General features: G+C 31.7%; 1 protein-coding gene and 1 long non-coding RNA gene across 2 annotated transcripts; both read right to left on the bottom strand.

The window, feature by feature from the left end:
- Positions 1-224: 224 nt before the first annotated feature.
- LOC143069829 (uncharacterized) lies at positions 225-2,423 on the bottom strand. Its single transcript, XM_076244633.1, is given in 3 exon segments — positions 225-1,533; positions 1,535-1,869; positions 2,061-2,423. Coding segments are annotated over 3 exon segments (618 nt in total). The 5' UTR covers positions 2,191-2,423; the 3' UTR covers positions 225-1,380.
- Positions 2,424-5,588: 3,165 nt separating this feature from the next.
- Positions 5,589-9,688, bottom strand: LOC143066584 (uncharacterized). The gene is made up of 3 exons (XR_012975686.1): positions 9,564-9,688; positions 8,694-8,920; positions 5,589-6,205 (listed from the first exon to the last, which is right to left on the bottom strand). It is a non-coding gene; the product is annotated as an uncharacterized LOC143066584 (long non-coding RNA).
- Between the last annotated feature and the right edge of the window lie 5,338 nt (positions 9,689-15,026).

The following is a 15,026-nucleotide window of genomic DNA, read 5'->3' as shown; positions in this document are numbered from 1 at the left end:
TAAATTTATAAAATTACTATACAAAGGATGTACATGATAAAACTGAAGTATTAACTAATTACAGGAAATAATCCCGCCATATTTAAAATCTCAAATATCTCGAAAAGGAGGTCCATGGCCTATCAATATTTTTAGCTTGTCTTTATCCTTAATTGATGCTCTACCAGCTTATAGTATCAATTTTAATTTCTTAATTTCTTAATTTTCACCTAACCTCACCTAAGTACATCATTAAAGCCACAGTTTAGTCAATATTGTATGTTTCAGAATCATGTTTAACTTTTTCAGTCCACAGAAGATAAAATTCATATTATAAAATCAAGCAAATGTTCACAACTTAAACATATCCAACTGTAAGTGTTAATAAAGAACTGTCAACCGTACTGTAAATATTAAATATAAATAACTGGAAACTGTCAAACTATTTACAAATTTATTTCATCATCATTATTCTTCAGTCTCTTTCTGTTTGAAGGGTAAGCCATGACATGGGCAGTAAAATTTATCTGATCTGCGTAGGACGGAAACATCACAGCAAAATTTGAGATGAGTCCAATGATCACACTGTAGATATTCACATTTGGCCCATTGTGTGAATACAATGGAGATGCAATCTTGTAACTCCTTCGGCTGCCACATGTTGCAAACACAACACAAAGTGCTATCATCTTGATCATCTGATAGTGAGTCATCTGAAACCACTATCTTCTGCAGTCCTGATGGACCTGGTTGTTGAGACTCTTGTTGGTTAGGCCTTGGTTTCTTGTTTGTGGTTGTTGTAGTGACAGAATGTGGTGAATCATTTTGCTTTCGTTTAGTAGTTGTTTTCTTAGGATTTTGATTAACTTTAGGTTTTGTTGATTTATTGTTGGTTGTTGCCTTGGTCTTTGACTTTGATTGCGCAATGTATTCATTTATTTTTCATTCTGGTTCTTTTATGGCTTTTCCAGCTACTATCTTGTAGATGGAACGTCTTTCCTTTTTTGGTGGATTTCTTTTTGACAAATTTGTTGATTTAGAATTGAAGAAAGCTGTATTTTCATCCTGTTTTTCAACAGTAATTTTTTCAGCAACATAAATTTTGATGCCTCCATTTTCCGGGTTTGATGATATAGGTTCTGTGTCAGCATTGATCTCTGAATTGGACATTACATTTACTGGTTCAGTCGTTATGTTTTCAATGGCAGGGATATCTTCAACTGTTGTACATGTATTTTTCTCTAGTTGGCTCTGTTTATGCATGGCATCAGAAATGGAAAACAAGGACTGGTCAATAGCATCTCTTTTTAATGGGTATATACCTGATTTCCGGAAAGCAGACTGTAAATTTGTTGGAGAAAGAGCAGAGTTGTAAGATTTGCAGGCAATAGAACATAAGTTCTACTTGTTAATTACAGATGAATTGGTGCGTTGGAATTTGTGACATTCGGAACTGTATATTCTTGCAAAGGGCCCAAAACAACCAACATCCATGGGCTGAAGAACATGGCTAGTATGAGGAGGCAAAACATACAAGATAATTTTTTTTCTCAACTGCCCAATCAATTACATCTGGTGTTATGTGTGTACTGTGACCATCATAGAGAAGAAGACTATGTTTGTCCTGCATTCCAGTTACATATTTGATGAAATGAGTTTCCAGATATGACTGAAAAATCTCTGAATTGGACCATCCAGTTTCACTGACAGACCCATCAGCACCAGGTGTGGCCCCTTCTAACAACTCCTGTCTTATACGTTTACCAGCGAAAATGAAATAAGGTGGAATTTGATGTCCTAAGGCGTTACCACATCCCATTACCGTTGTTGTTGGCTTTTTTCTGAGGACAAGGTAGAGGGTACATACTCTGCAGAGGCTACAACATTTGGGGGTTTATAGTTTGGTTGTAAACCCTTTTCGTCGACATTATAAATGCTCTGGGGCCTGTCTTTAAGCTCATATATTTCCATTATATGGTCAAGTTCATCGAAGTACCTATAAATTGATGTCCTTGAGGTTGCCTTTGCTCTATGCTCTGAGATGGTTTTGGGTCTCCATACCTTAAGTTCTGGTCATCTACCCGTGAAGCCGTAAAACCATCTCAGAGAAAGATGCTTGTCATCTTTTCTTTTCATACCCAAGTGGACAGCATACTCGGATCCAAGATCCACCACTTTAGCTCTAGTGTAAGCATAACCTACTGCACCCATTTCTTTTATGTGCTGAACCAATCTTGCCTCTTGTTCACAATCAAACACTGGTGGTGGTCCTGACTTGACGTTGTCTACAGAGATGTGGCCCAATACACGATCTCTCAATGTCTGTTCAGGAAGACAATACTTCCTTGCAGCCTTGGCAACACTAAGCTTGTTGTCAGTGACATCTAGATAAGCATTAGTCAATTTTGTTGGTGAATATGACTTATGTTTCTGTCTTTTAAGTTGAACCTGTAAAATATTAAAAAAAATAACATTAATAATTTTGTGATACACAGAACAAATAAATTCATTCAAATCCTCTATAAAACCTAGTTATCAACGTAAGTTGAACTTAATTTACAAAAACTGTTCTCAATTACTTCTTGGAAGTTCATTTGATGAAACAAAACTCATCTCTTATCGCTAAAATACATTGAAAACATATAAGATTATGACACTGATTGCGTTCCATAGATTTTTTTGACTGACGGGGAATCTCCTTGTTAGACACGTGATATTGTTCATTAGACAGTAGAGTAAACAGACGACACTTGGATTTGGGATTATAGCTTTGGAATAAAAGTATATGGGTTGATGGAAATCAGTCAAATTAGGTAATAAGTGAAATCCGCCATTTTGATAATTAAATAAAAAGTAAACTATATAAAAAGTAAACTGTCTTACCTTGCTAGAAACTACGAGATTCATTTTGTATGTTGACGTTGTAGGGATATCCTATAGCAATTAAAACATGCGAGTGATGACGTCATAACAATAACACGCATGCGAGATATTTAGGATTTCCGGAAGTCCACGAACTTATGTATCCACGAAATTATGTGACTAGACTGTACTTACTAGTATTAATAGCAAACTATAAAGGTAGCAATTAACTATATTATAAAGCTATGTCCGGTTTGTTTTGAACCTAACTTCAAACGTAAAATATCGTACTGATTACGTTGAGCAAAATCAAATCTAATAAATGAATGCGGTGATTAATTTTCTTTACCATAACACATAAATATAATAGAAAAGACGTCAACACATTTGACAAAATCCGATGAGAATTACAAATATAACATTAAACATTTAAACTAAATACATGAATTTGGGATAGACAAGTACTGTAATACGTCTTATAGTAATGCGAATTCACACTCAGCAAAACAGTCACAATCGGGAAGAAGTCACGTTTGGTAATTAAAAGATTAGACGACATAATGACAACACGGCTTACTCCGCCTCATTTTTAGACTTGTACGTCGATTTTGACATAATTTTTTTTTAAAACTAAGGCTTTTCTCTACCTCAGGAATAGATTACCTTAGCTGTATTTGGCAAAACTTTTAGAAATTTTTGGTCCCCAATGCTCTTCAACTTCGTACTTTATTTGGTCTTTTATAACATTTTTGATTCGAGCGTCACTGATGAGTCTTTTGTAGACGAAACGCGCGTCTGGCGTTAATATTAAATTTTATTCCTGGTATCTATGATGAGTTTATAGTCATCTCAGTACCAGAATCTTATGACAAACGAGACGATTTTAATTTTGAAATTATTAATTTCCCTCACCTTAGTAGCAATATACCAACTTCACCTGCACATAGGATATACATTTTCCCCAACTTATTTGGTATTCAACACCTTGTAGCTCCTTCTCAGACTTTGTTAAATGTCACCAGGGTCTGAGCAGAATGTTGATGAACCAGGTGTACGTCAAAGAACGTCTCGTCCTTTTTCCAAAAAAAAAAATCATATGGTACCAAGATCTTGTTCATAAATATTCAGTATCAACTTCACTAATAATACACCATGGCCTTGGAGTATAGATTATGCCTATTGACGTTGTTCATCATCTTAATACGCGCTTAGTGTTCTGTAAATTGTCTTTATTAATATTACTTTTACTGTTTGGTCTATTTTTGGTGATATCCTTTTGACGTGGCTCTTTACTTAAACATCCCGCTATTGTGGTATTGTTCTATTATGAGTTTTGTTTTCTGGTATTCATATATGGTAATGCTATGTCTATATGCCCTTTTGTGTTTTCTTTTAAACACAATGACGTGGCACTTTTTTTTTAGAAGAATACACAGCATATAAAAATGCGGCAAGTAGGAAAGGTATCACCAGCCCAGTAGTCAGCACTTCGGTGTTGACATGAATATCAAATGTATGGTAATTTTTATAACTTTCCTGTCACAAAACTGAATTTTTCAAAAATTTAAGGATTTTTTTCTTATCTCAGGAATAGATTATCTTAGCCGTATTTGGCACAAAGTTTTGGAATTGTGGGTCCTCAATGCTCTTCAACTTTTTACTTGTTTGGCTTTATAACTTTTTTGATCTGAGCGTCACTGAAGAGTATTGTGTAGAAGAGACGCGCGTCTGGCGTATTAAATTATAATCCTGGTACCTTTGATAATTATATACTTCTAATTTAAAGCAATGAATGAGGTTGTTAAATATTTGTTTGTTTTTATTGTGATTAAGGTACTTTTTGTACTTGTACATCCTGTTATTAAATTATTGTTTATAATATTCACGTATTTGTGTCTTTTCATTTTTGCTAATGTGCTATGTTTAATGTGCCTTTGGGGCTACTTCGATACATATAGCGTGGCTCTGTGCTTATACATTCCGTATTTGTGCTATGGTAAAACATGTTTGTATCACAATGATGATTGCTGTACCCCTATTTTTGACATTTCTTACTTAATATGTCTGTTCGTAGTTGTTTACGCATCGTTGTCAATATAATGGAACTTGATGCGACTGTCATACAAGTGAGAGATTTAGCTAGCTATAAAACCAGGTTCAATCCACCATTTTCTACTGAAGAAATGTCTGTACCAAGTCAGGAATATGACAGTTGTTGTCCATTCGTTTGATGTGTTTTGTCTTTTGAATTAAATCGGAGTTCAGTATTTTCGTGATTTTTTTCTGGTGGCATTAGAGATGGCAAACCAACAGCACAATACACATCTCAAAATAGTCGTACAAAGTGATTCTTGCCGGACACGGTAACTAGTACTTCATCTCGGTAGACCATCTTTGCAAATGAACAAATGAGGTATGATTACCATGTCCACCACAGTACAAATAGTGTGATAGTGTTACAAAAGGTCAAACTACGGGCTTTAACAATGAGCAAAACACGTACCGTAGAGTCAGCACGACAAAATCTAAAATAATTTAAACGAACACAAACGACCTGATTGATAACAAAAACAACAAACAGTGAAAGTCTTAAATTTAGAATCTATTATGTATTGTTCACTTGCTTAAAATACCTTAAATGATTATCACAGGACGCAAAGCAAACAGCAATTTATAAATCACTTTAAAAAAAACTATTTGGAAAGAAATATTACAGTGGTATTGAAAAGACTTCTCGAGTTGTTTCCCTTTGAGTACTAAATTGTCATGTTAATAGAAGAAATTGATGAATTTGTTAATGCTTGAAATTGCATCATCTTTATTCTGATGTTGTTCAATGATTCTCCGTGTCACTTTTGTTCTAAAAATGGCTTATAAAATTCTAACGGGTAGTTCTGAAAATGGTATAGCAAAAAAAGCATCCGTACAATGTATCCAAATAGTATCAAAACATAGATAACTCGGAAGTTGATCTTATTATGTCCCAGTTAAATTGTGCACCTAATACCTTGGACTAAAAAGCGTGTATTATTCCCAATTAATGATAAGAATAACTAACTTCTAGTATTGATAAACTTTTGACTTAAATCCTCGCCTAAAATTTTTTTAGAAGTTATGACAAAAAGAGAAAATTGTTATGTTTTATTACAATTGTTCACCTAATTTTTAACAAAAAAAGTCTTGTGGTAAACTTGGACTTCTCTCGTCCAGCAGTAAGTTCTTTTCAGAGTCCAATTCCCTGAGTGGGATGTATTAATACACAGCCACATTTTGTTTTAAAAGAACTTTAACCCCAGGCAAGGGTGGGGACAGTTTAGAAAAGACTGGGTTACAAAATGTCCATCTAAATAAAACTGGTATCCAGCTGAAATAAAGGTGCGGTAAATAATAACTCATTCTTTTTAATTCAAAATAATTTAAATGTTTTAAGTCCATAAAAGTTGAATAGCCTGTATCTCATTTTTTTTTATTTGTGTTTGAATTATTATTAGATAAATTAAAAAAAAAAAAAAAAAAAAAAAAAAGAGTATGACTGGAATGTCGTTTTGAAAGTTTGATTGAAAATTGAAAGAACTTTATATCTGAATAATAATTTAAATTTAATAAATTATGGATATTGGATAAATATCTGCAAGACTGACAATGAATATTTCGTTGTTATAAATACAAATAACATCTAAAAGTATATATTACCTATTTTTACTGACTAGTTCCACACTAAACGCGATCAGTAAACAAATAAGTGGGTGTATATTAGCCTTGTTGCATGATAGTGGTCGGGCTAATAACAGAATCGCTTGTACTAACACCGACAAGAAACAAGGGTAATATTTGTTCAATATTCTTTTTACAAGAAACTGTTGTTAATATGCGTATTAGATTGATTTGTTTTTGATAATTAAATAAATAAAAAAGAGATCCGGTATGTTTGAAAGTGAAACAGCTATTTGAAAGAGTCCAAATGTTGCGGCTTTAAGCAACTATTCATTCATTATCATAATCATTAAAACCCATACCGTGCATTCAGCAGCAAAAAAAAAGGCTTCGACATGATTTGAATTGAATCAATTCAAAAGAAATAAACAGAGACCTGACTATAACAAAACCATGAATGAACAACAAATATGACATACAGCAACCAACAATGGCCACTGAATATCAGGATCGTGACTATGGAAAGGCACTTGTAGAATTTTGTGCTGTTTGTTGTTTTGTGTAGGTTTTTTTAAAGTATACCCGTGTGTCCCAGGTTGTTTTTTGTACTATTGTTGTGATGAGGGCTATTATCTTAGTAACAATAATAAATAGAGCCTAACTACATAGGGCAACAACTATCAAGCGAGGAAGATGTATATGTATGAGAGAAAATATCAGCTTTACAAGATTATCAAAATACTACACACCCTCGAAACATCAAATAATAATCCTGAATATTCGAAATATTTGCCACTTTAATTTAAACTATCATGAAATGAATCTTTTCATAAATTGACAATAATTAAGTGTTGAGGTTCTGACGACAATTCTTAATTTATTATTACATCATAAAATACTATAAAAATTGCTTTTTTGGTGAATAAAATTCTTAATTAATTCGTTCTTATCTAATGTGTATATTTCTATATCGTTGATGAAATACAGATCAATTCATTTAATACAGGTAACATTCAATGCAAAATATTACATGAACGTGTAAAATTTGAAATATTCGGAACGATTTGTCAACCACAATGTGTGAAGACTGAAAGTTGAAATTTTTAAAGTAAAATGTCACAAAATCTTATTATTTTTTTTTTTTTTTTTTGTGTCATCAAGAATAAAAAGCGCACTAGATGTGATCCAGACTCATCTACAAAGATTGAAAATTGAAAAAAAAGCTTTATAAATTTTCCGGAAATACTATTCTACTTTAATTTTTAATACAAAACATGTAACTGTTTAGTGTTCAAAAAGTCTTAAGGTACCTCTTTTGGTTTACGTGTTTCTCTCTGTTTTACATTTAGGTTGTAACACGTATTTATTTTCTCTCGATCGATTTAGGATTTTTGAACACCGGTATACTACTGTTGCCTTTATTTACCCTTCCCTTTGTAACTATGAGATATATATTTTTGTTTTTAAACAGCTGGTCGGTTACTTTCAAGTAAATTGAAGTTTGAACGGGAAATAAATTCCTTATATAATTATTAATGGTATATGAAGTAATTAAAAACAATGTAAGACCATGCAGTCTATCCGTTAATGCTGCCAAGTAAGTATCAAACGATTAGCTTTCCTGAAATTAAATTAATGTCATATCAGGAAATAATAATTTTAACATCAACTTTTGAGAGAAATAATTTTCCAACACCTTATTTTGACGAAAAAAAACACAAATTGGCTTGAAAAGTTTAGATTGAAGAAAAAAAATTTCATAATTATATCTGGGTTTTTTTACGCGTTTCAAAGAAAAAACAAATAATTTTTATTTCTCAAGAAATTATATTATCACGATTGACCTGTTTTATTTTTATGATTTAATTCACATTTGATAACCAAACATAAGTGTGACAATTTATTATTATTTAAAAAAAAGAACTAAAACAAATATCTTTTTTATTGGGGATCTTTAAATTAGACAGTCTATTTATTTCGATTTTATGTGACAATTTATTATTATTTAAAAAAAATGTAAAACATATACTTTTTATTGGGGATCTTTTAAAATAGACAAGTCTATTTATTTCGATTTTATAACAAGTCAACTAATATGTGGTCTTTCAATTATTTAATTTCGTTGACATTCTGTGTTACTTTAATTAAGATTTGTTCCTTAATTGTCATATTATTCAAGGAAGTATAAAGTTAATTACCAAATCTAAGGTATAAATCCTGTAACAGTTGACAGGTAAACTACAGGTAAAAACCATCACCTATCCATCATTTTCGTCCACCTGTCACACAATGGGCAATAACTCATTTCCAGAAATAAACTTGTCTCTTCGCTCGGTCGACAATAGTCACGGCACATTCATCATTGTAGTGCAACCGTCTTTGAAATTCCCACAAAACGGGATTCGGCGTTGAATTTTGCCTGAAACTAGTAATATAAAGACGTATATGATTTATTAATGCTCTTGTGGAATTTAGCAGTCATAGTTGTTTTTCTTCACATTTTAACATCTTGCGACATCGTTTATTGCAGAGATATATCTTAATTTGTATTGTTCTCACGTTGATCTTGTTATTTTCATTCATGTGGTGTTTTTTCATATTCACTTTTATCCAAGTTAATAAAAATCATATTTCACCACCCATATATAATAGAAAACATAATCATCAACAGAGAAAACTGAACTCCGTGAAAAATCATTAAATTTTATGTGAACGCGATAAATAAATTTTATATATTGTAGATAATTGGCATAGGTGTTAAATACCTTTAATTGCTCAATTTGCATAAAATGTTACAAATAATAAAATTGATAAAATAAACTACTAACATCTGCCTCTATATATAATAGCAATATTTTCAAAATATAAATTTGAAGTGAATAATAAAATTTTAATTTATTATATTTCCACTTCAACTTTTGAATACATGCACATACGAATCCATGAATTGTAACCAATAAACTTATGATGTATACTGTACCTTAATATATACCTTTTTCACATTTCAATTAGTGTCCAGTGGAAAATATTTCATGCATATTTGTAAAAACTAATGATGTTTACTGTACCTTAATATATACCTCCTGCATATTTAAATAAATGTCCAGCTGACAAAATAATATATGTATATTTTTTTAACTATTGAGAGATTTAAGAAAAAAAACTTTATGTCCAATCAGTCCGACCATTATCTACAAACCAGTTCAAATAAAATAAAAATCTACCACTCAACAAGAAAAGCACTATCAATTAAGCATATCAGTTTAAATAAGTTGTTTTAAAGGAAGAATTGATAGGTCGTGTGGCAGGTTTCTTGTTAAATAAGTGTTATATTAATGCATTAGTGTCTGAAATGTCAACCAGTCCGACATCTTATATTGCACACTTGATACATCAGGTGTTGCTGTCCATAGCATATAATTCTGTCCAAAACGTATTGTATTTACTTGACAACCATTCATCAATCTAGTTGAAGTTACATAAATATCTCATCACCATGTTTACAAGAAGGGGAGACAAATTTGTGGTTTTATAGGTATAAAGCAAAAGGGTTTCGACTAATATAAACCGCGGTTACGTAAAAATATAAATAATGGAGTTGTCGCTCTTTGAATTGTACTTTCATACGTAATGAATGATCAAAATAACATCTGCCGTCAAATCTGATAAGATTGTTTCCCTTATTACCGAATATTTTGGTAGCGCAGTATGCTGTTAAAATTCCGTAATATAAAAGGATGATAAAAATCAGCGGCTAGCGATGGGGATAAATATCAGAAACATCCTATCAGTTGTCACACCTACTGACGAGTTCTGACATTAACGTCAAATTATAATAGAACTAGCGCTTCCACTTCCTTAGTCAAATTATTATTACCAGATGCCGGCACCTACTCATATCTCCAAGAAACTGCCATTGTGATCGCAAAATAATTTCTAAAGAAACAAAATTGAAGAAAACTTAATGTAACACATTAGCTGCTTCTTTGGAGGTGCCAACATTTGATCTCCTCGGCAGGATACCATAAATATAACTGAACATCCAAAAAAATTGCCAATCTTTAACTGTAAAGCCCCAGAATCCTACAAAAAATCACTCGGTAACTGTTTGTAAAGAATGTGTGAAATTAATGCCAAAATACGATACATTGTAACTGTATATCTTAACAGGGATAATTCATTTATTAAGGCATACCTTGTTAAAATTGAATTATTGCTTCAAAGTGTTTTTCATCATTCATTCATTATCTAAAACGTCTTTTCTGATCTTTTAAAATGCATTCAAGATTTTCGTGTTTTTACATTTTTAATGTTTGAATATGTCAATCTAAATGTATTGCATTACTGATAGTAATTTTGTGAGGGTATTATTTTTTTAAATTTTTAAATCGGGTTATAAAACACAACAAAACGGAAATTAAAGCACTCCTGTTTTAAACGTTTCTATTCTCTTTCCAATGTGTTTTTGGTAAGAATTTTCATGTATTTTAGAAATTCGTTATTTTAGCAAATGATGTCATCGATCAACCTGTCCTTAGAACTATTAACTTCGTACTGTAGAACTGGCAGAAATGGAGTGAAGTTTTACGAGTTTGTCACTGCTTTTCCGCCAGAAAGATTAAATATCTGACTTGGATGCTTCCTTTAATGTGTATAAAGACGCCTTGAGAGGTTTCCTAACCATTAACTCAGGAAGTTTAACAATCCGGGGATATTCTATTTACCAAGTCCTAATTGAGAGCCAGGTACGGAACAGCTGGCGATTGTCGTAATCGGACAAAATAAGATTTAACGACATATGCAGGTATTACTTGTGTTAACAAACCGGCAAGTTCACATACTTTTCTTTTTCGAAATTCCATTTCCCGTTACATTTACACGTGAGAGTCAAATCAAATAAAAAGTAAAGTAAATTCAAGAGAATCACTCCTGATTATATTTTTGCCAGTTTGCGTTTTTAGATAATTAAAAGAAGCAAATATGCATTGTCGGGAATAATTTTCACCGAACAATTTCTTGCTTGTATTATCTCACTATTTTTCCATTTGAAAATAGTGATCGAGCGCCATTCTATGCGTTTTCTTCAAGCAAAAAATAACTAACACACACACAACCCCAAAAGATTAAAATATCATCTGGTAGTTAATGTTTTTTATTGTTAAATTGTGTTAAAACATATAGACAAAGATTATTTATATATTGTTGCAATCTTCTCGGAAATGAGATGTATTCTTTTATGATCTATATAGTATTGCATATATTTTTGTATTTATTTCTTAACACTATTATTTTGGGTTTTTTTTTCCTGTAGGAAACTACCTATTTGTTGTAAAAAAATATGCATTTTCTTGGAATAAATTGTTTTGTTGTCATTTAGGAAGACGGATTTTTTCCTGCAATTTTGTGGATAAAAAACATTTAACCCCAAAGACCGTACAATAACAGAAACTTCACCAAATAGAGTTAACTCCCTTTTCGATCTTGATTGCTTCCATTTCATCAATCAAAGTTCAGGGTAGAAATCAAGATCCTTTGAATCCATGATACGAAGCTTTGGTAGTTTTTCAACAGTGAAAGTGTTAATCATTCTAAGCTACTTGTCTTTGACCATTTAATATACGATGTATGACTAAGCTTGCTAAATCGAAAATTTTTAACAAATTATATTTGTTTCTTTGGCATTATTTTACACAACTTCTAAATGCCGTTAGCCGAGTACAATAATACTTGCATGTCATGTCAATCGAAATGTATGTATCGATTCTTTCTTCAATCTTTACGGGAATATAATGAGATTTTCTGTGGCTGAAAAAAGCAATATCCTTTTTTGCAGGTATTCAAGATTTATACCATATAGTACCTTATATCCAAATGAATTTAACCGACTAGTTATATGAGTGCATCTTTCTTAAAGTCTCAGTATTAGCCTAGGAACAGACAACAAGCAAACAGACATTTAGAGGCAATGACTGTTCATACAAGATGTAAAGCTTTTATCATTTCATTATATTAAGTAAGTAAAATTTGACACACTCCCATATTGGACACTCTTCCATATAACAATGTATTTTCCGTTTTAAATATGCTATGATTTAGTAACTTCTACCACACTTGGTCTCTTGTGGCCAGTTTTCTCATAGGCAATCGCACCACATCTCCTTATAGAAGCAAAAAAGGAACTGACAATGTAAGGATTTTAAGCGAGTTTAATGGTGCAATTGCATTCAAACTATCAGCTCCAATGAAAAAATAATTGCAAAATACATCTTTATTCAAGGTGAACAGCGAAAATTCTTCCCAATCATTCTAGTCGACGAAATTACGAAATGTAGTGAAGTAGCTGGTGGCCAAAATTATACTTGTTCGTATAAACAACATTTATCTTTACAATTTTACAGGCGACAAAACTGAATTAGGAGTTTTCCATTGATACATGTTAAGCAGTATGAAAAATTACTATCATAAATTATTTGTCATATTAGTTTTGTTCGTACAAAAGAAAATACATTGAAAATATAAAAATTAAATGCAGATCTTGTATGCAATAATAATCGACATGTATTCTTGTATTCAATCGGTTCTAGAAAATAATATCTTGTTGGTATGAAACAATTCTTATTAATATTTTTTACATTATTTTTTTCTGAATTTCATCCATTACAAAATAGAATAGCTTATTTTGGCTTATTTGAAAGAAGAATAAAAAATCACAATTGTGTTTGCCCTGATCGATTTAATGAGATTAGTATTTGGTTTGAATTTTTTTTTTTAGCTAATTCTTAATGTTGGATTTGTGCATAAGTAAATACGAATATTTTATACCAACCTTATCAAACAAAATACACTAATGTTCATGAAACACACAAATTAGTATTTTTTTATAGTTTATAAAAAGAACTATTTTCTCAATCATGTTACTTTAGAGATGGTCTGGTTCATACTAAACTATTACTAGACCAATGTTATTTTCATTTACGGTCACACGTTCTTGCGTTTATGCAAAATTGTATTGTAACTGGGAGACAAAGCGTTTTTTTTTCTGTCTATCACTCTACGCTTTTACTTCAAATTATTTAATGTCTCTTATATCATAGCTTGACAATAAGAATTCAATTGAAGATCTTTTTTTCTTGATTTACAATCTTAAATGGAATAAGAAAATATGATGAATGTCCTGCAAGGGAGTACCCATCGAACGCTGGGGACATAGAGTAGTGAGTCAGCTACGAACCCCTGACGAAACCAGATATCCTTTACCCACCGTTTCATTTGAGGGTGATTGACAACTAGTTATTTTCCCAAATTACAGATACAATTTATTTTGCCAGGACATAATAAAGGGGTGTATTGATCTTTGTGAAAATTCCCAAGATGGCCAATCAGCTTGATAGTCGAGCCATGTTACTTATTCTAAAGTATTTGTTTTCTTTATTTAGGATTTAAGTTCTATTACAAAGCTATTCAATGTTCCCTGTGTTTAGAATCGCTTTTTGTAATGCAGGTTTTATTCTATTTCAAGTTTAATCTAGTAAAGGTGCATTAAATTGGGTATCGTTTTCATATAATAATTATGTACCACAATTATTTTCACGGAAAAGGCGAGAAAATGTTTTGTTAAAAGATAAATCACACAAACAAGATTTCTCTTAATTGGATTTTTACGGAAAACGAAGCCAGGTAAAAACTTCATGTTTCCAATGAAATAAAAATATAACGGATTTAAAAATAACCTTGCTCATTTTTGCCGGAACAGTTTTTCTCTGGTTCCGTGATTATCAAAACGATTTTTGTTTTAATTTGCAAAAAAATGATATATTGCTACAATCATATTTCAATGAGCAATGTATCATTACGGTCATAACGGAAGAATAATTAAAATAGAACACCACAGCTTAATTCCTTCAAAAAAACAAAAACAACCCAATGTTAGAATTTCAAAACTTCTTTACAACATGTATATACAGTCAAATTACTTGAACATATATCATACATCAACATGTAGAATAAGGGATCAAATTGATAAAAAAACAAAAAAACAAACAAAAAACAAAAAACAGAAGAAACCAACTGATTCTTTGCCTTAATCGATGAGCTTTGTTTAATCCATTTGATAAGGAACTTTCCGTATTTAATTATCGAAGTTCGGTAGTTTTGTTATTTTACTTTTTATATTAATATTAGTTAATTGTCTAGCTTTAATTTGTTTATCATAAAGTAAAGTTTCATGTTGCTCAATCCATAGTTTTCCATGGAAAAACGAGAGGCGAAAGATACCAAAAGCAATCGTCACAACTCGGCCGATTCCGAGAGAAGCGGAGTCACCCGAGGATTGCCGATTGATACCAAAAGGACATTCAAACTCAATCGTAAATAATCTGACAACGCCATGATCATAAAAAGACAAAAGTGAAGCAAATAGCAGTATAAAAACACAACATAGAAACTAACGACAGAGAAACACAAAACCCACAAAAAACGGTGATGATCTTTGGTGCTTTGATAAGCGGATCCTGCTCCGCGCGACACCTGTC

The sequence above is a fragment of the Mytilus galloprovincialis genome, chromosome 3 (genome assembly GCF_965363235.1).
Source record: "Mytilus galloprovincialis chromosome 3, xbMytGall1.hap1.1, whole genome shotgun sequence".
Taxonomy (NCBI): Eukaryota; Metazoa; Mollusca; class Bivalvia; order Mytilida; family Mytilidae; genus Mytilus; species Mytilus galloprovincialis.
The sequence above is the reverse complement of the archived record's forward strand: the minus strand, read 5'-3'. Positions and strand labels throughout refer to the sequence as shown.